At 41.1% G+C, this 27,661-nt stretch overlaps 1 protein-coding gene across 3 annotated transcripts in view; it reads right to left on the reverse strand.

Annotated features, from left to right (window-relative positions):
* Window positions 1–14,773: 14,773 nt before the first annotated feature.
* The window catches only part of ZNF827 (zinc finger protein 827), a 339,433-nt gene continuing 326,545 nt past the window's right edge, over window positions 14,774–27,661 (reverse strand). For 2 of the 3 annotated variants that reach the window (XM_077476988.1, XM_077476987.1), the window contains one exon: window positions 14,774–25,832. In XM_077476988.1, coding sequence (XP_077333114.1) covers window positions 25,025–25,832 — 808 coding nt within the window. In that variant the 3' untranslated portion in view covers window positions 14,774–25,024. The remainder of the gene's footprint in view (window positions 25,833–27,661) is intronic. The other variant, XM_077476990.1, reaches the window with a different exon arrangement.

The raw sequence follows: 27,661 nt of genomic DNA on the forward strand, positions 1-27,661 counted from the left end.
AATGCCAAAGCTGTAGGTGGGCTCAAATTTAAATGAGTTAAGTCCTGGAGGCATGGGGAGGGGGGGGAGCAGAGCCTATACCCCCATCTGTGCTGCCATGGAGCTTGTCAGGAAAGGAAAATTATGGTATTTGAATTCAATTTTCCATTTTACTGTGGGGATGGTATTCTTTGGGTGATGTGATGTGTTGGGTTTGGGCCAGATATAGCATTTTCTTTGATGGCCAAAAACTTCAATTTTAATCTCATCAGACCAGAGTACCTTCCTCCATATATTTTGGGAGTTTCCCACATGCCTTTTCGCTAACTCAAAATGTGCCATTTTGTTTTTTGCTGAAAGTAATGAAATTCTTCTGGCTACTCTTCCATAAAGCCCAACTCTATGGAGCGTACAGCTTATTGTCGTCCTATGTATAGATACTCCAGTCTCTGCTGGGGAACTCTGAAGTTCCTCCAGGGTTACCTTGGGTCTCTGTGCTGCCTCTCTGATTAATGCCCTCCTTGCCCGGTCCATGAGTTTTGGTGTGTGCGGCCGGCCGTCTCTTGGCAGGTTTGCTGTTGTGCCATGTTCTTTCCATTTGGTTATGATAGATTTGATGGTTCTCCTAGGGATCATCAAAGATTTGGATATTTTTTTATAACCTAACCCTGACTTGTACTTCTCAACAACATTGTCTTTTACTTGTTTGGAGAGTTCTTTGGTCTTCATGGTAGTGTTTGGTTAGTGGTGCCTCTTGCTTAGGTGTTGCAGCCTCTGGGGCCTTTGAAAAAGGTGTGTATATGTAATGACAGATCATGTGAAACTTAGATTGCACATAGGTGAACATCATTTCACTAATTATGTGACTTCTGAAGGTAATTGGTTACACCAGAACCTTTTATGGGCTTCATAACAAAGGGGGTGAATACATACGCAAATTCCAATTATTTTTTTATTTCTGAAAAAAATGTTTTATGTATATATTTTTCTAATTTTACTTCACCAACTTAGACTATTGTGTTCTGATCCGTCACATATAATTCAGATTAAAAAAACATTGAACTAAAGGCTGTAATGTAACAAAATAGGTAAAAAGCCAAGGGGGTTGAATACTTTTGCAAGACACTGTATAGTGTAGTATGTTTTATTGAGCATGGGAAATCGAATTAAAAACTGAATGCATGCCCATATACTGTAGATAATAACATGCCAGCACCGACACACACAGCTTCCCATGGCGTGCATTGGCAAGTGTTCCACAGACCCAGCAGTGTATTCAACAGTTCGAACCTGAATGCATTTCACGCATGAGTACATCATCAGAAAGTTTTTTCTGCTCAAACTCTGTTGCTCTTTGACACACTGGCAGTATTTATTTTATTTTTTACCTACCTCTAAGCCCACGTTCACATTGGGTCAATTTGACATGCGATTTGACATGTCAAATCGCATGCCAAACCAACGGCTATTGGTGGCAATGGCACCATCCGAATCATTGCAGCGCGGCTCCGATTCCCAAAAGTAGTTCATGTACTACCTTTGGTGACTTCGGGGGGAGATTTGAATAGACATCCGTGCATGAATCCACACAGATGTCTGTCAAATCACCCCTGAAGTCAGACTGCATTGTTGGTTTGAAATCGTGCAAGTTCAGCTGAACACGCACAATTTCTATACCGCATCAGTGTGAACCTGGGCTAAACGCTGCTAAAAACCTGTATGTGCATGGACACATAGGCCAACATGCAGGTGAGCTCAGAGGCAGGAAAAAAAATGCCTGATGCCCCTAGGAGCAGCTGTAAAGATGTCCAGTGTGCATGAGGCCTAAACGTTGTCAGGCTAAACAATAATCTTTATTATTTCAGTTTGGAATAATGAAATGGACAATATTTTAAAAAAATTGACCCTAGCTGTTAAAAAATACTTAGCTAAGTTTGAATTTTGGATTCCTTGGGAGATACTGTTTACCCTCAACATGTTCTGAGTAGGTCCAGGTGAAAACGTGTAGCGCTGACATTACTGTCTATTGATCTTTGTTGAAATTATTATGATGCAAGTCTATGGACATTATCATGACTTAGTATTTGGCGCCATCTAGCAGCCAATAGCCAGTAATGGACTTGGATCTTTCTTTCTTGAACATTGGAATGCATCATAGGAAGTGACTATGTTTATGTTCCTTTTTATTGACCTTTGCCTACCCAGAATGCCAGGTGCCCTACCCATGGTCACCTGGGACAGAATTGCATGCTGGGTAGATTATAAAAGGGCCTCGCGTGGCCATTTTAGGCCTCTTCCGGACGCATGGTCTGCATTGTGAGAACCGGTGCTGAGGCCTCCAGGAGGAGCGACCTACAGCCATCACGGAGCGCTGCAGCAGCAGACATTGCCAGTCATCTGACAATGTGAGAGACATGGTGACTGGATCGTGAGAGATCCAGAGACACTTCCCGAAGCGTCACAGGACACAGCTCACCCAGCAGAATGGAGTGACAGAGCCAGCTGGCATTGCAGCAAGCTATGGTGCACCAGACCAGAGCTGTTGAACAGGACTTCAGATCCAGTTGGTGAGCGGGCTGCAGCCCACAACTTGTTACACATTCAGATAGAATCACATACAGTGTTTTCTGGAATTTGTAGTCTCACGGAAGAAGCTTACTACTGCCTAAAGTTAGTTTCATTGCACTATACCAGAGGGAACTCTCACTGGAGCACTTAAAGAGATAGTAGCAGGACCACTTTTAAGTTCAGCCTAACCTTTTTGCCTTTTGGATTACAAATTATAAAGACCGTCATAGCTAGCAGAAGAAACGAGGACTAAAGACTGTGTACTATTAACAAGATCTTGCAACTAGCTCTTAAAAGTAGGGGGAGCTCCCTTGTAATTTTACTCTGTATAATTGTTGTGTTGAATTCATTGTTCTGTCATTTCATTTGAGGGTGACAGTACAATTATTGTAACCACCTGCCTATCACAATTTATAGTAAAGTACATTTATGGTTAAGTACCTCAATTGTGTGGAGTACTGTTTTTGTCTCAGCAGGTGGAGCCATTGGGTATCACGGTGATAATACAGGTATATTGTATTGTGTATTGTGGGGTCATCTCTCACCATTTCACTACTCATTCATATTGCACCACAGCTGTGTCAAGGGGATTGAGTCAAGTTAAGGGGTTACCTTGGTAAAGTGCAGGCCCAAATAAAACCGGCAGCTCCTTCGGGGTCAGTGCTACAAACGTCTGCTATGATACAACAGGCTGTTTTCTAGCTTTCTTGGACAAGCTGGATAGGATAAATTGAATGGGCTGCACCAGAATGCAAACATAGCGAATGTACCACTTCTGAAAAACACACCACACTACATTTGTTTGATACTGCGCTACCATGCATACTGGTGCCTGTTCAAGTTCAAGAATGAACTTTTATTTGCTCCCTTTTGGTCTGTTAAATATATCACAGAATGTATGCTGTTCTGCTGCATTAGTCTCATAATTGCAAACATATATGTTGATCTTGGCAGAATTTCAGAGCTTCCTGTGCTCTCTGCTATTCTCAAAAAGTCTTCGGCCTCTTTCACACTAACATCCCGTTCAGGCCCGCCTGTCAGTTTTTCAGGCGGACCTGAACGGGTGCTCCATAGAGGTCTATGGAGCGTCGGATGTCAGCGGTGACATGTCCGCTGACATCCGACCCGCTCCGATCCGAAAAAGTGTGACGGAGGAAAAAGCTATTTTTCCATCCGTCTGCGGATCGGATCGGGTGACGACGGGCACTGCGGTCCGTCGTCATCCGATCTCCCATAGGGGAGAGCGGCGCTGTGACAGGTCCGTCCCTGCGCAGTGTGCAGAGACGGAGCTGTCATCTCCCTGCTCAGCGGGGATCGGCGGAGTGATCCCCGCTGAGCAAACGGACATCCACGGGGCGGATCAGAACTGATCCGCCCCGTGTGAAAGGACCCTTCTTAGTTTTTCTAGTTCTCACCTTAGGACTACAAATCACTTAGTGACTGTGTTTTTTTTAGAGATGAAGACTGTGCAAGTAGTCAACTAGTTTAGCTAAATAAACTAGGCCAGGTTGACAGCACTCTGTCCACATAAATGCATTGTCAGCCCACAATAGGAAATTAGAAGCTGAGTGCATTTTTGGCAAAGCAAAAATTATTTTTCTGTACTTGTATGTAGCACCATCTACCAATAGGTAGGTGCTAGTAATAGGATTTTTACTACTGTCAGCACGGGTAAATTTAGGCAGGCCTATGCTGCAATCTAGGCCTGTCTGTTTTGATCTGGGGGCTGGGAGTGGTTAGTGCAGCAGTCGGTATGACCACCTGCACTCTAGTTTTCAGGCGCCTCCCCTGCTTCCAGGGAGAATTTTCTGGAAGAGGCGCAGGGCCTAGAGCTGGAGTGGCAAACAGCTAGTGTGAGAGCCCTGACCAATCCCCAACTGGTATTGGCAGGTGGCAGGCCTCCTATATAAGCTGAGGTAACATGCCACTGGGAGGAGTTGTTGGGCGGGTGAAGTGTAGAATGGAGTACTAGACAGCAGGCAGCAGGAGGGCCCCCCCATCTGGGGGGGGGGGGTGCCGAATGCAGGAGAAGGACCAGGGAGAACTGTGAAGGAACTTTGCTCTCTACATAGAAAGGTCAGTGAGTGTACCACAGTGGAGGGCTGGATGTGCCAGGAAGTCTGTGAGGGAACTTCACTTCTACACGGTCATTATTATTATACACGATTTATATAGCGCCAACAGTTTACGCAGCGCTTTACAATATATAGGAGGGACAACACAAAAACAATACAGTTCAATACAAAAGGTACAGGAGGGCCCTGCTCGTAGAGCTTACATTCTAAAGGGAGGGGATGGTACAAAAGGTAATAGCTGCAGAGAATGATTTGATGGGGGTGGCTCGGGGACAGTTGTTGGTTGTGGGATAGCCTTCCCTGAAAAAATTAGTTTTCAGGGATCTCCTAAAGGTGGACAGGGTAGGGGCTGATTGGATATACTGGGGCAGGGAGTACCAGAAGATGGGAGAGGCTCTGGAGAAGTCTTGAAGGCGAGCATGGAAGGAAGTAAAAAGGGAGCTAGAGAGCAGGAGGTCCTGGGAGGAGTGGAGGGGACGATTTGGGCGATATTTGCAGACGAGGGTGGTGATGTAGATGGGGGTGATGTTGTGAATGGCCTTGTATGCAATGGTGCCAGTGAAGGGATTGGCAGAGAGGAGCAGCAGTCATGGATCGGTTAGTGAGGTTTATTAGTCTAGCAGCAGAATTCATAATAGACTGAAGGGGTGATAGCCTGCTTAAGGGTAGGCCATTAAGGAGAGAGTTGCAGTCAAGGCGGGAAATAATCAAGGAGTGAATAAGTTGCTTTGTGGTGTCATTAGTTAGGAAGAGTCGAATTCTGGAGATGTTGCAGAGGTTAAGGCGGCAGGATTTAGCCAGTGACTGGATATGGGAGCTAAAGGAGAAGTCAGAGTCAAGGATTACACCCAGGACCCTGGCATGTGTGGATGGACCAATGGTTGTGTTGTTGATATTAATGGTGAAGTCACGGGGGGGGGGGGGAATTGACTATGAAGGAGGAAATATAACAAGCTCAGTTTTAGAAAGATTGAGTTTGAGGAAGTGGTGTGAAGTGGTCATTAGTGAAGTTCTCATCATTACACGGTCAATGATGAGGAGTCCTGGATCAAAGGAGAGACTGTGGGAAGTTGTGACAAATAGATGTTGCCTGCGAGCACAGGATTTGCAAGCAGGGCTAGCTGGGAACAGTAGTCCACTGCTCGGTATGTGCTTTTAGGCCTCCGGGGAGAGGTACTGCAGGCTATTCAGACTGGGTCCTTTTTGCTTAAAGAAGATGTGACATTACACTAATTACTACAGTATAAGTTTGTGCGGGAGGAGAAAAAAGGATTTCTGGGAACATCACCCTTACACGGTCAAGAGTGATGTTCTCATCCTTACACGGTCATGGGAGAGGAAGTCCTGGAAGCAATAGTCTGTGGGAGTTAAGCAGAGGAGGAGCAATGGTAATGCAGGAAAAAGACTAGCTTTGAGACATGTACATCCTTCCTTCAGGCTCAAACTATGTGTTAATCTGAAAGAATCTACAAATATGATGGCAACGTGAACTTTCCTATGGGTATCCCATATACCCCTTTCCCCAACCAAGTTGTACCCCCCAATAAACAAAAACAAAACACAGCAAATTACTTTTCATTGTCTCTGAAAATGATATATGGGAGTCTGGCAGCAGGGTGATTTAGTGGATCTTTGTTACGGCAACTACACCGCTACATGTACAGTTTTTAAAGGAATAAACTTAGGGAAATGTGCATGCATTGCAGAAACGTACTGCATGCTTTTTTTTTTTTTTTGCCTTGGCATACACCATCTTTAAAGTGGTTGTAAAACCTCCGACATGACAAATGAACAAAGAATATCCTTCTATAGTGTTTACTTGCCTCAATCCAAAGCACTGTGAGTGATTTCTCTGTTACCGGCTTGATCTGCTTGAATCATTTGAGACAGCTAATGCAGACTCCAAGGGATGGAGGCTCCAGTACACAGCCTGTGATTGACAGCCTAAGTTGTGCATGTTTCCCTATGAATTTGTGCATGTGTGTGTATGGGGGGTGTCCATTCCTACCACTCAGGGCTCAGGTTACAGTCAGCTCTCCTTTATGACCAGCCTGTGAAGCCTGACAAGCGGGAGATTCAAACCAAACGGCTGTACTAAACATGGATAATAGCCCTGATAACACACAGCATGTTCAGTATTAGACCCTCTACTTGAAAGGTGGACTGTAAGCGCTAAAGGGAGATACGATCTGATAAGCAGCAAGCGGTAAGAAGATTTAAAAGACTGACATAAGATTGCTTGAATGCAGTCTCTGACTATGTGTGACACTGCTTCTGCTCTGCTTATGCTTTGCTTTCTCTGCCTGATCTATTGTACCCTGCTGAGCTAAGGATATACCAATACGCTGACTAGTGCTTGATTGCTGTGTGCTACTCTGTGCTGCTGGACTGCTCTGTGAAACCAAAATTATCCTAAGTGATGCTCCCTATGGAACTGCTCTATGAGTGTTAAAGTAATGCATTACCATCTTGCTACCTGTTTTACAGAGATATAATGTCCCTATTTAGCTGTGTCTGATTGCACGCACCAAAACCACCTACATATGGGCTATAATCATTTGCCCCTTTGCTTAAATTGCTTGATTAAAGCTGTAATCATTGGAGTGCCTGTAAATAGAATGTGGTGAGGTGTGTGAAAGTGTATGCGCAGCTGCATTTCCCCCTTTTTAAACAGACAACGTTGTCTTTTTTAATTCTCTCCGATAGTTTGCCTATGTGATCTCTCTTCGTTATAGGAAAAAAAAATTTAAGTGGTTTTTGTTCTTTATTATTAAAATGTATTAGATTAATCTAGCTACAGGTCTCATGCCGTTCTTCTTGGGGGAACTTCTTTTCTTATTGAATTTCTCCCTGTTTGTTCTGATATGCCTTAAAGACCGGGGGAGTCATGGTTTCTGACTAATTTTAGTCTAGAATTTCGTTGCTGATTAATAAATTCTAAATGTAATAGTCTTAACAAAATGAGGTTGATCCGGGTACCAAATCTATTTTTTCCTCTCCTTTATGCTATATAGTATGTAACCTCTGATTCCGGGCCCCCTGCCTTCTGGAGATGCTGTGCAAACTGTGATTTAGGAGGATGTAGAGAACAGATGGTTGCTGTTAAACAGGTACAACCTACGTAGGAGGATTTGTTTAATCTCTGTGTATCACCTGTGGCTAGGCACTTGACTGGTATATGTAAGGGTTAACAATCATTTATGTTTGGAGCTCTCCCTCTTCATTGGCTGAGACGACAGTGAACTGCTATTGGCTCCCACTGCTGTCAATTAAAGTCAGTGAGCCAATGAGGAGAGAGAGAGAGAGGGCAGGGCTGGGCCGCGGCTCTGTGTCTGAATGGACACATGGAGCTGTGGCTCGGCTCGGGTGCCCCCATAGCAAGCTACTTGCTGTGGGGACACTCAACAGGAGAGAGGGTCCAGAAACACCAAAGAGGGACCCGAGAAGAGGAGAATCTGGGCTGCTCTGTGCAAAACCACTGCACAGAGCAGGTAAGTAATAACATGTTTTTTTTTTTTGTTAAATAACAAACAGAGACTTTAGTATCACTTAAAGTAAACTCTATCAATAAACACTTAAAGGCCATACACACGGGCCGAATATTGGGCAGCATCTGACGTTTCAATGGCTGACATTCTTCCAGTGTGTACTGTAGCCAGTCAGACAAAAGCCAGCCGTTTGGCCAGCTTCTGTTGAGGTGGTATGACTGAAAAAAGTCTGCCGATCAACACCTGATCAGTGCTTTCAGACATTGGTGTGTTCTGGCAGGGGGGAGGAGCTCTTCAGTGTTTTATTTCCTTCAGCCCGCTGGGTTGAGTGGAAAAATGCAGAAGCGGGAAGTTGAGCGGAAAAAAAAAAACAACTAGTACTAGAAAAAAAACTAGCACTAGACTTTATTTTCACCCTTTTGATGTTAAATATCCAAAGAAAATCAGTTTGAAAATTTCCCGTTGATCAGGTCAGAGCTGTTCACGCTGTACACTCATTCTGTGTTATCTCAATAAGTTTAATCAGTCCTCCATTTTCCTATCTTGGACTACAAAACAATTAGTCCCTTGTGCTGTGCAGATGAGAACAGTGGGAGGCATTCAGCAGTTTAGCAAAATTGGGCTAAGCTGACATTCTGTCCACAAAATGCTGTGTGTAGTTAGCCGATAATAGAAAATCAGGCTGTGTACAGCTGAGTATATATCTTTCAGATTACCAGGCATTTTTCTGTACTTGTGGGAATGTGCATACAGTATTTCACAAAAGTGAGTACACCCCTAATATTTTTGTAAATATTTTATCTTTTCATGTGACAACACTGAAGAAATGACACTTTGCTATAATGTAAAGTAGTGAGTGTACAGCTTGTAAATGTGTACAGTGTAAATTTGCTGTCCCCTCAAAATAACTCAACACACAGCCATTAATGTCTAAACCACTGGCAACAAAAGTGAATACACCCCTAAGTGCAAATGTCCAAATTGGGCCCAAAGTGTCAATATTTTGTGTGGCCACCATTATTTTTCAGCACTGCCATAACCCACTTGGGTATGGAGTTCACCAGAGCTTCACATGTTGCTACTGGAGTCCTCTTCCACCTCTCCATGATGACATCACGGAGCTGGTGGATGTTAGAGACCTTGCCCTCCTCCACCTTCTATTTGAGGATGCCCGTTTAGGTCTGAAGACATGCTTGGCCAGTCCATAACCTTTACTCTCAGCTTCTTTAGCAAGGCAGTGGTCATCTTAAGCCTTGTACACACGGTCGGAGAATCCGTCGGAATGTGTCCTATCGGACCGTGTCGTCGGATAATCCGACTGTGTGTGGTATGCATCGGACTGATTCCGTCGGAATATCCGTCGGACCCAATTTTCCAACATGTTGGAAATATTTCCCGACCAACTGGTTCGATCGGACATACTCCGATCATGTGTAGAGAATTTTGATCAGACCAAGTGCCACGCATGCTCAGATCAAATTCCTACATCAAAGCTATTGGCTACTAGCCTGAACGTAGTCCCATCGTAACGAAATTACGTCATCACGTTCTGAATGATCGGATTTTTCGACAACTTAGTGCGACCGTGTGTATGCAACAGTTTCGGACAAGATCCGACGGACAAAATCCGACGGATTTGGTTGTCGAAATCTCCGACCGTGTGTACAGGGGCTTAGAGGTGAGTTTGTGGTTGTTTTCATGTTGGAATACTGCCCTGTGGCCCATTCTCTGAAGGGAGAGGATCATGCTTTGTTTCAGTATGTCACAATACATGTTGGCATTCATGGTTCCCTCAATGAACTATAGCTCCCCAGTGCTGGCAGCCCCAGACCATGACACTCCCACCAACATTAATATAAAAACAAAATAGATGCAGCGCTAATAACAACACATAATTGAATCTTTTTGATTGTAAGCTCTTCTGAGCAGGACCCTCTTAATCCTCTTGTATTGTATTGTAACTGTATTGTCTCCCTTTTATATTGTAAAGCGCTGCGTAAATTGCTGGCGCTATATAAATCCTGAATAATAATAATAATTCTGTGATAAATTAATTTGTGAATAATGAATACAGTTAATTAACCACAAAAGGAAAATAAGAAGAAAAAGAAAAAGATGTGATAAAAAAAAGAAAAAAGAAAACTAATGCAGAGTCCGATTAGAATCAATGGTGAAAAAATGTATATAAAGTGTCCACGCAATAAACAAGTAATAATGATCTCCGTGATCTATCTTCAAACAGCATGCAGTGTTGTTATTAGTGCTGCATCTATTTTGTTTTTATATTTGTGTAAGAAGTACTAGGTACTGGACTTTTTTGGTGCTGGCTGCTTATATTATATATCTCACCTTGGTTATAGCGCAGCATTTGCCGGAGGGCTTTTTGAAAACTCCCACCAACATGCTGGACTGTAGGCAAGACACACTTGTCTTTGTACTTCTCACCTGGTTGCTGCCACAAATGCTTGACCCATCTGAATAAAATAAGTTTATCTTGGGCTCATCAGACCACAGGACATGCCTTCAGTAATCCATGTCCTTAGTCTGCTTGTCTTCAGCAAACTGTTTGTGGGCTTTCTTGTGTATTATCTTCAGAAGAGGCTTCTTTCTGGGACGACAGCCATGCAGACCAATTTGGTGCAATGTGCAGCATATGGTCTGAGCACTGACAGGCTGACCCCCCCACCCCTTCCCAAAGACAACCTCTGTATATGATGCTGAGCACTCAACTTCTTAGGTCGACCATGGCGAGGCCTGTTCTCAGTGGAAGCTGTCCTGTTAAACCGCTGTATGGTCTTCACCACCATGCTGCAGCTCAGTTTCAGGGTCTTGGCAATCTTCTTATAGCCTAGGCCATCTTTATGTAGAGCAACAATTCTTTTTTTTTTAGATCCTCAAAGAGTTCTTTGCCATGAGGTGCCATGTTGAACTTCCAGTGACCAGTATGAGAGTAAGAGCAATAACACCAAATTTAACACACCTGCTCCCCATTCACACCTGAGACCTTGTAACACTAAAGACTCACATGACACCAGGGAGGGAAATGGCTAATTGGGCCCAATTTGGACATTTTCACTTAGGGGTGTACTCACTTTTGTTGCCAGTGGTCTAGACATTAAGGGCTGTGTGTTGAGTTATTCTGAGGGGACAGTAAAGTTACATCATTATACAAGCTGTATACTCACTACTTTACATTTTAGCAAAGTGTAATTTCTTCAGTATTGTCACATGAAATGATATAATAAAATATTTACAAAAATGTGAGGGGTTTACTCACTTTTGTAAGATACTGTATATCGCAGAAATGTACTGCATGTTTTTTAGTATTTTGCTGTGACACACAATTTAAGTGCAGATACCCATTGCAAAAACTCAGAACCAGCCTGCAAACCAGTAGGCCATAGATGGTCCACAATTCAGCCAGTTTAGAAGGGACTGGTTGAATTTGGATCCGTATGTGGTCATTGAAAAATGGGGAACTGAAAAATGTTGGAAGACTTTTGTCGATTAGCGCCTGAAGCCAATTGAGTGCAGCCACTGAGCAGTGTGTTCTGACCGTGGAGAGAATACTATGTCCTAGCAGTATTCAGCACTGTGCCACTTTAACTAGCAATTGTGCAGTCATGCAACACTGTATGCAAATTAAATTGATATCATTTTTTTTTTTCAAACAAATAGAGCTTTCTTTTTTTAGTGGTATTTGATCACCACTGTGTTTTTTTTATTTTCTGTGATTTAAAAAAAAAACAATATTTTCTACTTTCAGTTATAAAACATATCTAATGAAATCAAATGTCTTCATAAATTTAGGCAAAAATGTATTCTGCTATGTGTTAGAGCCGGTTCACACTGCGGGCGATGCGAGGCGACACGACTTGCCTCGCCTCGATCTGACAAGTCGCCCCCGTTCTGTACAATGGAACCGTTCTGAGAGGAGCGACTCGAGTCGCTCCGACTCAGAAAAAAGGTTCCTGTACTACTTTCGGGCGACCTCGGGGCGACTTGCATTGACTTCTATACAGAAGTCATCTGCAAGTTGCCGCTGAGGTCGCGGCAGGTCGCGGCGAGGCAAGTCGGTGTCGCCTCGCATCGCCTGCAGTGTGAACCGGCCCTTATGTGTTTGGTATTAAAAAAATCTCAATACGTGTCAATTAATTGGTTTGGATTAACATTATAGTGTCTATAAACTATGGTATATTTGAAAATTGATCAATACTGATGTGCTAACATGCCTATGCCATTTCATGAGGCCCTTAAGATTCCAGGACAGTATAAATACCCCCCCAAATTACTCCTTTTTTGGAAAGTAGACAGTCCAAAGTATTTAAAAAGATGAATGGCAAGTTTTTCAAAGCTGTAATTTTTTGTCACAATTGTTTCTGAAAATGAAGAAATTTTATTTTTTTCCCACAATTTTTGTGTATACAGTGCCTTGCGAAAGTATTCGCCCCCCTTGAACTTTTCAACCTTTTGCCACATTTCAGGCTTCTAACATAAAGATATAAAATTTAAATTTTTTGTGAAGAATCACCAACAAGTGGGACACAATTGTTAAGTGGAACGAAATCTATTGGATAATTTAAACTTTTTTAGCAAATAAAAAACTGAAAAGTGGTGCGTGCAAAATTATTCGGCCCCTTTACTTTAGTGCAGCAAACTCACTACAGAAGTTCAGTGAGAATCTCTGAATGATCCAATGTTGTCCTAAATGACTGATGGTGATAAATAGAATCCACCTGTGTGTAATCAAGTCTCTGTATAAATGCACCTGCTCTGTGATAGTCTCAGGGTTCTGTTGAAAGCGCAGAGAGCATCATGAAGACCAAGGAACACACCAGGCAGGTCCGTAATACTGTTGTGGAGAAGTTTAAAGCCGGATTTGGATACAAAAAGATTTCCCAAGCTTTAAACATCCCAAGGAGCACTGTGCAAGCGATCATTTTGAAATGGAAGGAGTATCAGACCACTGCAAATCTACCAAGACCTGGCCGTCCCTCTAAACTTTCAGCTCAGACAAGGAGAAGACTGATCAGAGATGCAGCCAAGAGGCCCATGATCACTCTGGATGAACTGCAGAGAACTACAGCTGAGGTGGAAGAGTCTGTCCATAGGACAGCAATCAGTCGTACACTGCACAAATCTGGCTTTTATGGAAGAGTGGCAAGAAGAAAGCCATTTCTCAAAGATATCCATAAAAAGTCTCGTCTAAAGTTTTCCACAAGCCTCCTGGGAGACACACCAAACATGTGGAAGAAGGTGCTCTGGTCAGATGAAACCAAAATCGAACTTTTTGCCCACAATGCAAAACTATATGTTTGGCGTAAAAGCAACACAGCTCATCACCCTCAACACACCATCCCCACTGTCAAACATGGTGGTGGCAGCATCATGGTTTGGTCCTGCTTTTCTTCAGCAGGGACAGGGAAGATGGTTAAAATTGAGAGGAAGATGGATGCAGCCAAATACAGGACCATTCTGGATGAAAACCTGTTGGAGTCTGCAAAAGACCTGAAACTGGGACGGAGATTTATCTTCCAACAAGACAATGATCCCAAACATACAGCAAAATCTACAAAGGAATGGTTCACAAATAAACGTATCCAGGTGTTAGAATGGCAAAGTCAAAGTCCAGACCTGAATCCAATCGAGAATCTGTGGAAAGAGCTGAAAACTGCTGTTCACAAACGCTCTCCATCCAACCTCACTGAGCTCGAGCTGTTTTGCAAGGAAGAATGGGGAAGAATGGGCAAGAATTTCAGTATCTCGATGTGCAAAACTGATAGAGACATACCCCAAGCGACTTGCAGCTGTAATCGCAGCAAAAGGTGGCTCTACAAAGTATTAACGCAAGGGGGCCGAATAATTTTGCACGCCCCACTTTTCATTTTTTTATTAGTTAAAAAAGTTTCAAAAATCCAATAGATTTCGTTCCACTTCACAATTGTGTCCCACTTGTTGGTGATTCTTCACAAAAAATAAAAATGTTATATCTTTATGTTTGAAGCCTGAAATGTGGCAAACGGTTGAAAAGTCCAAGGGGGCCGAATACTTTCGCAAGGCACTGTATACCAGTGCAGAACAGCATCATCATATGACTGGTGTAGTGGTGATCATGGATACTTATTAGTGACAGTAGGAAAAAAAAACGTTACTTAATTTTTTATTCAATTTTTAAAAACATTATTTTCTTTTTTTTATATTTTTTCATATTTTTATCAGAGTAGATTCGTGTCACAATAGTGACACAAAACTACTCTGGGGGAGTGATTAGGGATTTTCTCTTTTATAAACAGCAATCGTTTGAATTTTCATTAATAGGTTTCCATTCATGACAGCTTGCTTTCTGTTGACATGCTGTGTTTGGCTACAGTTAATTACATGGTACAAGATGCTGTGATTGGCTCAAGTACCATGTGATAGTTGTGCGCCAATCACAGCATTACTACAGAAAGCACAGCTGCTATGATTGAAACTGATTCATAACAATAGTGTATAATCGTGTGATCGCCTGGGCGCTCAAAGCAGCCTGCTACTGGTAACTGTTATTCGCTGTTTCTGGGGGACACAGGGGTTATGGGAGTAGTGCGCCAGTGCAAAGCAACATATATATTTGTTGCTGAACCATCCCATGCCACCCGCCCACAGTAAAAGTACTTACAGCGGTTAAGGTAAATTTGTGTTTTACTTTTATTCCTCCATACAATTCAATGTGAATTTGAGATAAACACATCTTAATTAAATGCCCATGCACTCTAGTCCAAAGTGTGCATGTACGCATATAGGTAATGTTGATTTGAGTGTTAAATGAAATGTAAAAGGTAACAAAGTGTGCTTAAAGTCTTACTAAACCCACAACAGTAAAATCAGTCTGTATATGCAGTAAAGCATCCTTGTTATACTCATTGTGGAGCATAAGGGGTTAATCCTCTGCATTGTGTAAAAAGGCTGTTTGATCCTGTCTTTTCTGATCCACCCTTTCTTCCACTGTCTATCTGCTGATAGAACAGAGAGCTTTTGGGGCAAGCTGCAAATGCTCAGTCTGGTGTGTATTGAGATGTTTCTTTTTTTTTTTTTTTTTTAGGAGAGTGCATGTGAGCAGCACAGGGCCAATCATCACTATCCAGAAAAACAGTCAGGGGTCCTGCAGCCTCATAGGACAGTCAGAGGAGAACGAAAACTCCTTCTACAAGCTTTAACCAGACAGTGATAGAAGTCACAAGACTGCTTTAACTGCTGATGGGAAAAAGTATTTAGCAGTCTTTTTTACTAAAATAATTGCATTTGCATGTTCTGTGTACTGTGGTTGACCAGTTATAGTGAATGCAGGGACCTGGGTTTAGTAACACTTTAAAGGTCACAGCATATACTTTCATTTTAAACCATTGGCATTGTAACAATCCAATATAAGCTTACTTGAAAACTTTCCGTTCATGTTGTGATTGCTGCCTGTCTGCTGTCCACCTCTTTCCACAAATTCTGGATTCCCTGCATGCTTTACAGCATTTTCTCTGCTGCACTTTCAATCTCTCAAGACTACATAGGTATTCCTGTACTGATTCGGCCTCCTTAAACTCCTCATCTCAGCACCTCTGTGAAACAGTGGATACTTATCAAACAATTCATGGAAGTAAATGTGTGGGGAGCATTGCAAATTACAAACTTCAAGATTGTTCATATCAATAGGAGAATGCTGGAAATAATTGAAATACAATGTAGAAATGAATATATTATTTTACATTTTGACCATAGACAGTTAAATGGTGTGTGGTGTACAAACACAAACTGAAGTCACAAACCACATACAGAAAACTGAAAGCTTTAATTGTAAACATATTTGCTGCTTTTTATACCTAATAGGTAACCATTCTCCCAGAAAGAAAAAAAAAAACATAGTATATATATATACCGTATTTATATATATATATATATACCCAGTCTGTTTCATGCTCCAAGGTGAGCAAAATAACATAAAGGACACAGTGCTGTGAATAGCAATAATATCATATAGAATAATATCATATAGGAAAGCATTCATGTACACCAAAGTGTTTATGTTGTCAGATGGGGAGAAAGTTCTCAGATCATAATACATTACAATGCACTTTTTTTTTTTATCAACATACATATCATCAAGGTATTTTCAGGCTTTCTGGTCTGTTTAACAGAAGACAAAGAATAGTTTATTAAATTCCTCAAAAGTACTACGTTTAGAAAAGAAACCTTTTTTTTTTTTTTTTAAGGTTACTTCTCAATACCAACAAATTTTATGCAACCGTTGCTGCTTTAATTAGCAGCAGTAAAGTGCAAGATAAGTTGCCACATTTAAATTATAACCATGCTTTTAGCATCATTTACAGAGGTCATGTTCAGCACCTCATCATCGGTAGAGGAGTATTTGCCTTGATAAAAAATACATATTCCTTTAAGGTTTACGTTTTTTTGTTTGTTTTTTTTACTTCATGTTGAGTCCCTTTGTTATCATGTATCAAAGTGCCTAGTGAATAGCTTGTCTCATTCAGCAAATGGGAGAATCAGCCCACTTTCCAGCAGAAGGCATCGAAGCTTATAAATGCAACTTACAATTTCCTTCTGTGTGTCAAACCAACCAAGCATGAAATGGTGCCAAAAGAGAAAACTAGGCCTCGTCTATGAAAACTGGAGGAAAAGAAAAGTGGAAATGCTGCCCCAAGCAACAAGTATTTTCATTTTCTAACTGCTACTAGCTATACTCTGACCGGCTGCTTTGGGCAATACATTTTCGTGCAGCTTTTTTTCCCAATAAGGACCGCTGTTTTATAGCTCTTTCTGAGGCAACCTAGATATCAAAAAGAAACATCTGAGAGTGGAATTTGCTCCTTTAAGTGTTCTGTATGTGACTATTCCACTAGCAAAGGAATGCATTTGACAGAATTATTTTAATGAGAAGTTATACACAGCAATCTATCCTTTAAGGGCACGTGACCTGTTTGACCAAAAAAAAAAAAAAAAAAATACTCTCTCAATCATATATCGCCAGTATAAATGGTACATTAATTTTCATTACCAAATGCTCTTAGAGCATACCACGTACCATGCAGATGTGGCTGTGCAGGTTAAACCTTTGTGTACATCATTTTTAAAGTGGACTTTTCATTACCACCACATTACATTTTAATTATTATTAGAAACTACTGCTGATATCGGTCAGCCCTCTGGGCTCTAGCTTTTCTGCCCAAATCAGTGGTGTTTGCTCATTACTACCACTAAGTTTGGTAGCAGGACCAGGGACAAAATAATGGTGATATCGCTTATATGTTTTCATGACCACGAAGTAGACGCCTCCGTCTCCAACACCCTCTATGTTGGATGGCCAATCGGGCCTTTTGTTATGTACTTTGATCAAATACCACGTGGGTTGCCTTACACTCTCTTTTTCACTGTTTTGTCAGAATTATGAACATAAATAAAGATTATAGAAAAAAAAAGAAGAAACTACTGCTCCCCACCTCTCAGCCATGATCACATGGTATCTGGTTATCAGTCCCTGATCCTGTTTTCAACTAGCAGTGGAATAAGAGGCTCACCCCATATACACAATTACAAACTATACACGGGCTGGCAATAGATGGGATGAATTTGGGAAGCTCTGGTGAAAAGTTCACACATTTTTCCTTTATATTCAAGAAATATCTTTTCAAATCATTTCAAGTAAGAATAGCAGAAATAAAGTCTTTAATGGTTTTGTGTAGCTCTCTTTAGTATAATTGGTTGTTTTCAAATGAATACTCTGCTAAGCATTTGTATGGTACAATTATAGAGAGCTGCCAACATTTTCAGAAAGTTGGAAAGTTATTTTAACCAATATCTCCCCTTTCGGCTATCATTTCTGTACAGATGCAAAGTCTTAAAGCCCAACTCCAGGCAAAAAAAAAGTCTGCACTGCACCTGTTAACCGCTTGTTTTTGTTGAGAGGATTGGAGAACAGAGATATACTTACCTAATCCTCCTCCCCACACAAGACGGGTCCCTGTGGCTCCTGCCCCCCACGGTCTAGTGGACTGTTCTTGATATCATCACACCCATAGACCTGCTCTGGATGGGAGGATGCCAGGAACAGTCCACCAATGGATCGTGGGGGAGCGCCGTTTGCTGGTGGAGTGAAGGATCAAGTGAGTATACAGCTTTCTGCTCTTTCTTGGACAAAAGGAGCAGTTGACTTGTGCAGTGCGAGCACAGCCCCACTGTATGGGAATACTTTTTCTTTTTTTCCCCCAGTGTTGGGCTTTAAAGTATATGTGAAATGCAAACGGTTTGTGTGTGTACTGTACACACAATATATACAAGGGGTCTCCAAACTATGGCCCTCCAGTTGTTCAGGAACTACAATTCCCATCATGCCTAGTCATGTCTGTGAATGTCAGTTTTACAATGCCTCATGGGATGTGTAGTTTCGCAACAGCTGAATGGCCATAGTTTGAGGATCCCTGGTATATACCATAAATACCCCTTTACTCACATAATCTCTGTGCTCAGCTGTATCATGGGCTTAGAAAGCTAAAGGTGGAGAAACAGCAGTATGCTGATATTCCCAGTGAATGGCTGTGCAGGGGAGGTGTTTAAGCACAAGTCTAATCATTGGGTGTTCTCTCAACATAGCCAGAAAACTCACCACGCTGAGATGGATGTGCTCTCATGCCCAGTGTGGTCAGTTTAAAATAGGAAAGCAGGGGGACTGGCAAGAATACCAGGTATTTCACACAAAGGAAGCAATCCTTAGGCAATGGGATACTTTATAACACAAGTACATGGTACAAAACAGATACCAGGAATATGAAATGTTAGAGTAATATTATTCCTTAAGTTCTTAGAGTGGTCTTGAAATATTCATCAGATTTTTACAAAATTGTCCTGTCTATGGCCAAGCTATAAAAACAAAGTTTATAATAAATTAACACACATTCAAAAGGCTGTTTCCTCACAGACACTACAGCTCACAGTGGGAGGGTTTCAGCAACTGAGACAGTGCTGTCAATCCAGAAAGCAGTAGAAGGCTAGGTGTGGTCAGGTACTGAATGAGAAGCTACAAGCTTGTAAATCATCAGTGACAATTATGATAGTCACACTCTCTGCAACATTCTTTGATTCCACTATAGTACAAGCAGACAAAGCTAAGAGTGGACACACTGCTCTGAATTGAGAAGCAGTACATCATCGCTTTCACGCCATCAGAGGAAGCTGCACTAGGTCGACTTCGCTGGCAGGTTCAACGAGTATCTGAGGAACTCTGCAGGGGTATTAGAAGAAAACTAAGTTTAAATTAAGTAATAATTAAGTGCTACTGAAAATATATTTTTAATGGCCGGCCATAGTTTTTCAAGTTTTCAAATTTTATCTTTTTTTACATGTTAACCTAATAGTAACATGACTTTAGTTTACTCTAAAGAAAACTACAATTTCACTGAAGCAATCCTTTCCAGGTCAACTATAAAATATTTTACACAATTTAGCAAAGTTTATTGTATATCCTTACCTGCAACTATTATATTTTCATTGACAGGCTTACTCAAATCTTTCTTAATTGAGGTTTATCTATACTTAAAGGGGTTGTAATGGCAGACAGAAGTTTTTTTTTTATCTTAATGTGTTCTATGCATTAAGATAAAAAGCCTTCTGTGTGCAGCAGCCCCTCTCAGTTCCCCTAATACTTACATGAGCCCTATCTTTGTCCAGCGATGTCCATGAGTGTCTTGGCCATCTTGAGACACAGCAGTGGCGATATTGGCTCCCGCTGCTGTCAAAGTCAGTTAGCCAATCAGATGAGAGGGTGGGGCTGAACTGCAGCTCATCGTCTGACTGGACACAGGGAGCTGCAGCTCGGCTTGGGTGCCCCCATAGCAAATGCTTGCTGTGGGGGCACTCAACAGGAGGGAGGGGCCAGGAGTACAGAAAGGTACCCGATAAGAGGAGGATCTGGGCTGCTCTGTGTAAATCCACTGCAACAGGGCAGGTAAGTATACCATGTTTGTTAATTTCATAGGGAAAAAACAAGGACTTTACAATCACTTTAAGAAAGAAAGATTAATGCTGACATTCTCCTGAAATAACGGTTGTCGACCTGTCATGCTGACCTTGTTGGATAAAGCAGAACTATTCTTTAACACAATTTTGCTACTGTATTACAGCAGAAAGTTAATAGATAAACAGGAAACATTTATGTAAATTCCTGCATTAAATGACCTAACTTTACATTAACACTGAAATGATGCAACAAGCAAGTTCTAGACAGGAACTCAGGAGATATTGATAAAGCAAAAAAGCTTGAATAGTGGTAGTTGGGGGGAGAGCTTATAGCTACAGAAATGAATGGGGGCTTGTTTTACCATGCTTTAAAGTGGTTCTAAAGACAGAAGGTTTTTTCTACCTTAATGAATTCTATGCATTAAGGTAAAAAACCCTTTTGGGTGCAGCTCCCCCCCCCCCAAGCCCCCCTTACACTTACCTGTGTTCCATCTCGATCCAGCGTTGTGCATGAAAGCAGCGACTCTTCCGAGTCTCTCTCTCTCCTCATTGGCTCACACAGCAGCAGGAGCCATTGTCTCTCATCCAGTGAGACAGTGAGGAGAGAGTGGGGGGTGATGGACAAAGTTGATTCCCTCATCCATACATTTGATGTGAATGCGTGAATAGGGGAGGGGGAATCACTCCCACTATGCTATTGCATTCTGACAGTAGGGAGCCTTCCCAGCCATCGGAATACACTGATCAGTGCTGATTGTTTGGGATAAACCCCACAGACTGGTTGTACAATTGATAGGCTGACTTCTGTAAAACCAGCCTGTCCATACATGGTTTGAAATTTGGCTGGTTCGGCAGGGACCCATGTATGGACAACCCTTGGAGGCATCAGAAAAAAAACTTCTAAATAAAAGAAGTGGATTATACAGCATTATACAGCAATGCACAGTTCTGAAAAACATGATGCATTCTTACTGAGGAAATTCAGCTTATTAGAATAGAAATCCTCTATAAGCTGCCATACAAAGTTTTGTGTATACATTCACTCTAACATGGAATGCAACACAGAAAATACATATGCTCAGGGTAAATTACTAGTAACAGTATATAAAGAAAAAATATTTATACACACACAATCCGTGGCCATGTTATTAGTATCCTGTTGCATAATGTTCACTTGGTGGTCATTTCTTTTAGCATTACACCAGCATTCTGAAGCTGCACGCCATAGCACAGGAAGGATCCATGGAATCATTCTACATATGCCAAATTCTTATCATAACACAATCAAGAGTCACTAAAATATGAAAAGGTTTGTTCAAGCTTTCATTTTTCCAGTTTTGTTGATCCTGTACCCTCCATAATCCCAGTTTCCTCCTCACATCTTAGAGGAATCTGGTATTGTCTTCTACTGCTAAATCCATCCTTCAAGATTTTTTGTGTTATTTGTTCAGAGATTCTTGCAGAGATTTGCAGCAGTAAACTGTGGTTTTGTGGGCTGTTGTTGACTTCCTGTCTGCTTGTACAAGTCTACCCTGATCTGTTTCAGTAACACATTTTCATATCAGTTATTCAATGGATGTCTTATGTACAGGAGTCGCAGAGTCAAGTGATTTGCTGACTTGCTGTTATCTTCACAAGCAGCAATACTAAATAAGATGGCCACAAAAGCAAAGTACAAACCACTAGTTTTGGGTTGAATAAAAAAAAAAACTGACAGCTCCCATTGGAGCCAATGTATTAATGATCCAACATTAGTATGGCAATATCCCCTGCTGTCCTATTGTGTTCTGACAGGGGGACTGCCCCCCTGGCCAGATTACTCTGGTCATTGGCTGAGAGCGCTGTTCGAGAGCTGGTCGGCTGCTAGTTGCCAGGTGGCTGATGCCGCCCGACATTCCGCCTGTGTGTACCAGGCTTAAGGGTCCATGCACATTGGGCTTAAAAAAACGCTGCTTCTACAGGAGTTTTGCATGTAGAAGCAGCTCAATGTTATCCTATGTGTTCATGCACATTAGGACATTTAGAGGCATATTAAAGCGCTAAATGGTCCTAAATGGGTTGTGACTAAGGCCTCATAGGCTGAAACGCGCCAACTGATTTTATGTCCGTTTATACACTGTGGCTTTTCAATAAAATTAAGATTCTTTAAGAGCAACAACCATTGTGCAGATCCGCCTTCCAACAAGCGGTCCTAAATGCCTGCACAAGTATGCTCTATATGAGCATTTTTTTCTGCCAAAAGAATTGGCATTTTTTTAAGCCCAGTGTGCATGGACCCTTAATGTGTTATACAAGGGGTCTTCAAAAAGTATCCACATTATTTTTAAACTCTTTTTATTAAGAACTTCGAAAACAAATTGCAACTCTTATACTAAACTGCACGGTTAGCTGGGTTGCCAGACAGACTAGTCACATGACACTCTCAGACAGGACCAATGAATACTCCTCCCGTCCTCACTTTTTTCATTGAAAACATAAAGGTGCAGAAACTTTTAGAAGACCCCTCGTTTATATATATATCTATATACACACATACTCTATGTATATTTATATATACATATACACACACACACATATATATACATGTACCACATTATACACACACACATACAGATAAACAATACTTCCACACAGCTTTGTTTGAGTAAATAATTACCACCTTGACATATAGATTGCCCCAAATTATTTGGGTTTAATTATATGTCTAGGACCTATATACACACACTTTTTTGGATATTGATTTTTTTTTTTCTCTTCACTAATGCTGTGCATAAACTTCTCATTATAATCATTCTGTAATCATTCCATACTTCTCATTATAATCATTCTGTCAAATTACTGTTAGATACATTTTTGTTCTGGGAATAACATGACACAAGCATTTATCCACAAATGTACTAATATGGGGATATATGTGAAATAAAATGACTTATATACATGTACATTTTAAATGCCTGAAATGTCAGCCTTCTTGTGTTCAGAAGTGAAGTAATCTCAATTACAAGCATCATATTGTTCCTGTAACTGGGAAACATGAAATAGTGCAAGACAAAGCACTGTGCAAAACTGCCTTTTTAGCCTGGGAACCTGCTAGGACCCAGCATTTCTCCAACACCCTTTTTAATCCTGGTTAGTGGATTTCCTGATATCAATATCGATGGACTCATCTCATCTTGGTACAGAAAGGTACCCACTGCATATTTACTACATTAGCCCAAGATATTGCTCAAATATTAAGCTAACAAACAGCAATGGTGTGCATTATAGCCTATATTTTACCTGTTTATTGAGATTAGAACATTGAAGATGATTTGGTATGCCTATGAGTACCAAACATTTTTCTTTGCCTTATTAAATACAACCAAAGTGAAAAATGCACCTAATCACAGTAAAAGCAGCCAATTTTCCATTCTGAACCTACATTCATAAAAAGCAGCCTGCCAAATTAGAGTGATATCAAATGTTTTGACGTGAGCAACACCCATAATGGCAAATCAAATGGCTGAGTTCACTGTGGTAGGTACACTTTGTCTGTTTCAGGCTTTCCAGAATATTACAGCAGTGCTCTATTATGTACCATCCTGCTTTTGTTTTGTCTTCGTTCCATTTTTGGTAGCTGTAACAAGTTGCTAAGTGTACTTCCAAACAAATACCATAAAACAATAGCTGTAAAAACACTGTTTCATCAGCTGAGCTGAGTGGGCCCTTGACCTGTTTTCCAGCAGGAAGATCATTAGTGAATGGGTAATAAAAAACCTTCATGTTAACATGTCTGAGTCACTCTGAAGTGGGTTGCAAAGTTGCCTGTTACACGTCCGGCTGGTGTGTCAGCCACTGGTCACTGCCTGTTTACTTGTCAACAAAGCTGCTGAAAGACTACTGTACACACACTGTATATGAAAAGCCAGCCATAATTCTTAATGAAGGACTGGTTATGTCCTAAGTGTAATATGCAGGCGTAGAGGTAATGTACATTGTTCATCATAGGTGTCTAAATACTGTAGTACACTATAATATTAACAATAATATTAGCAGTATATGGACAAATAAGGTATTTGATTTGAAAAAGTGAAAAGAAAATATGAAAGGCTGTGCACAAACTGAAATATGTAGGACCATTAATGGTAAACCAAGTCACAGACAAGGGCCATGCTCTGAATAACCTGCAGAGCAATACATTAATGAAGATACGGGAATGAACAAAGAAGTCAAACTTGTTTTTTCATATATGCTTCGAATTATACAGTTCAGCTTCATCTTGACAATTAGTCCGATTTCCTTTTTCATGTCACTGAAACTTGCAGTTTAAAGAAACCATATAAATGGTTAAAGTGATAAGATCAAGGGTGTCACCAAAAACAAACAACCAGATATGACACTGCATCCACAGAGCTTGGACTGCAGCTTGATAGACTGGCCCAGTGTACATCGCTGTACAGTGGAGCTATGAGACTCATGTTTACAAGTATCTGAGAACACATGTTATGTATTTGGCCATAGGCAATACAATTATTACTGTCAGTGCAAACAGCTTACTTCAGACATTTTTAATCACAAGTCTCAGTCTCTCAATCTATAGTATAAATTGCTCCTTGACTCTTTGTTAGAGGCCTAGTGTACAGAGATTCTGGGGACTATCCACAATCACTGGTTGTAAACCAGGTATGTGTAAAAATTACACAAGCAACTAATAGTTTTTATGATTTTAAATGGAAGATGGAGAACCTGATATGTAGAAGTATGCAGTAGGTTACCTTTCTGAATAGTTAAGCAGCTTTATGCAAATGCCATACGTATACACAGAGCCCATAATCTAATCTTGCTAATGATATACAGTACACATTTTCATACCGTTCAAATCTAAATTTTGCAGCAATGTATACCTGCCGGGTTTCCAAAACAGATTAAGGGCCACCTTTAAACAGTTTTTGCCCTTTCTGTCAGTCCAAGGTAAGCAAGGAAGGAGTGCTTCGGTGTAGTGACACCAGGTGGTGCCGTTTGAGGTCTGGGAGGATGGAATGTGACATCATGATGATTCTTAGGGAACAGCATTGTTAAGGGAATGAGATGAGCAAATTCTGAGTTTTGGTACCTATCCAGGGATGATAAGTTACCATTTACTGCAAAGGCTTTAAGGACTAAATGCGTCTCCATGCCACTGCCCTGTGCAGCGGACATAGCCACCGTCTGGAGGGCCTGTGAGGCAGACATAAGAGAAAGAGGTGACAGGAGACTTCTAGAGTCATTGACTGTGAGCAGTGGGGTAGCCTCTCTCTGGTTTGTAGTCTGGATTTTCTTCTCCTCTTCTATGAATTCACCGTTCTGGTGCTTCTTGACATGACGGCTGAAGACAAAAGGGTGGGTGGTCTTGAAAAGGCACTCCTCGCAGCTGAAGGTCTGGCGAGGGGAGTGCTTAAGCTTCTTGTGCAAATTGAGATTGTCTTTGCGCTTGCAGCTGTAGCTGCACTGGTCACAGTGAAAGGGGCGCTCCCCTGTGTGGACGCGCACATGCTCAATCAGCTTATTGGCCGTCTTTGAGAGGTAGCCACACTGGTCGCACTTATAATGATTCCCGAGCCGATGCTCACGGATGTGCATTTCCAGCTCCAGCTGGTTTGCCTTGACCGTCTTGCAGATTCGACACTTGTACTCCATCTTGTAGTGCGTTTTCAAGTGACATTCCATGGCTGCAGGGCGGTTTGTGGAGTAAATGCAGAATGGACACCTAATAGGAGAACAGACAAAATAAAGTGGACATTTTAATTTCTGTGAAATGTATGCCCCAAAAACTGAGGGACTAAGTACACTTTATGAATTTACTGCTAAACACTTTAGATAAATGCATGAAAACAAAGGTGATCCTATAAATTGCCAACATATATTATTGTCTGAATCCAAAAGAAATCTTTACTGTCATTTCCAAATGTAATATTTCTCATACTACTGTTTTTGACAGTTTAATACATATTTTTATCTAAGTGTAAATACGTTTAATCAATTCAGAAACATAACTTGACTAATATATATTTCCCTGAAAAGGCAATCAAAGAAGTTTCCAGCAAGGGACACTATAAATAGATAAAGGAATATATTAGGTAATGAAACACATTTAGAAATCCTCAAGCTCTCAATGTTAATATTTTCGGATCTTTTTTTCAGTATTTTTAGATCAATATTTTATAAATAGATATTTAGATATATATTTTAGATCTATATTTAATAAAGCTATCATCCTGTATGAAGAACATAGTTTTGGGTCTTTCATTTCCTTGTATAATAAGGTTATATGTGCATACCTCATTGAGTCTGGAAGGACTCCTTTCAATAGACCACTTGTAAATACTTCTGCTAATTTTGGAGCTAGTAAAGCTCCATATTTCTTATAAAATTCCATAGGAATTCCATCTGGGCCTGGTGCTTTCTACCGTGGGAATGTATGTATGACCTTTATGATCTCCTCACTGTAATTGGACATATCAATGCCTCTCTCTCCCTATCCGACAACCACCCGAGGGCTACAGGGTCCGCTATAACCATCGGGCAGAAGTCGGAGGGGAGAAAAGAGGCATACAATCGACCATAGTACTCTCTGAAGGTCTCTAAGCCCTTGTACACACGGTCGGAGATTCCGACAACCAAATCCGTTGGAGTTATTCCGACGGATTAATTCCGGAAGAGGTTCAGAAGTGATGTTGCATACACACGGTCGGACTAAGTTGTCAGAAAATCCGATTGTACATAACGTGATGACATTATTTCGTTAGGACGGGACTACGTTCAGGCTAGTAGCCAATAGCTTTGGTCTAGGAATTTGATCTGAGAATGCGTGGCACTTTGTCCGTCGGAGTAGGCTACACATGATCGGAGTATGTCCGATCGTAGCATTTTGACTGAAAATTTTACCGGCAAGTTGGAAAAGTTGGTCCGTCGGATATGCCGATGGAAACAGTCCGATGCAGACCACACACAGTCGGAATATCCGACAAGACGGTCCGATAGGAAACATTCCGTCGGAATCTCTGACCGTGTACACAAGGGCTAAAATCTCATCAGGTTCTTTTACTCTCTTTTTCTGTAGGGTTTCGATTTCTGATATAGTTGTAGTTTGATATTCTTGTTGCGCTAATTTTGCTAGAAATCTCCCACCTTTATCTCCTTGCTCAAAAATATTTTGTCTATTTTTATGTAGTTCCAACCTTGTTATTTCTTCCATATGTAAATGGAGGTCTCTTTGTGCAGCCATCATTTACTCAAAATTTACAACACTGGAGTCCTGACCATATTTCTCCTTTTTTATTTCTGTTTTTGCAATTCCTGTATCCTAACCTTCTGTTTTTTATCAACACAGTGGAAAAATTTAGTAAATCTTTTTTTTGTAATCTTTTTTTTGTAATCTACCAATATATAGGAAAACATATTGGAGTAGAGGACATGGAGAGAAATATGAGAGAGTATGAGCAAGTTGGATAGAAAATTCCATAACGGCATCAGGATAAAACAGTAGTATGGAGATAGGGTAAGCCACACCAAAAGGGGGAGAAAAAAAAAGGAGTA

This window comes from Lithobates pipiens, unplaced genomic scaffold, assembly GCF_037356315.1.
Source record: "Lithobates pipiens isolate NorthernLeopardFrog02 unplaced genomic scaffold, aLitPip1_a1.2 Scaffold_13, whole genome shotgun sequence".
In the NCBI taxonomy this organism is placed as follows: Eukaryota; Metazoa; Chordata; class Amphibia; order Anura; family Ranidae; genus Lithobates; species Lithobates pipiens.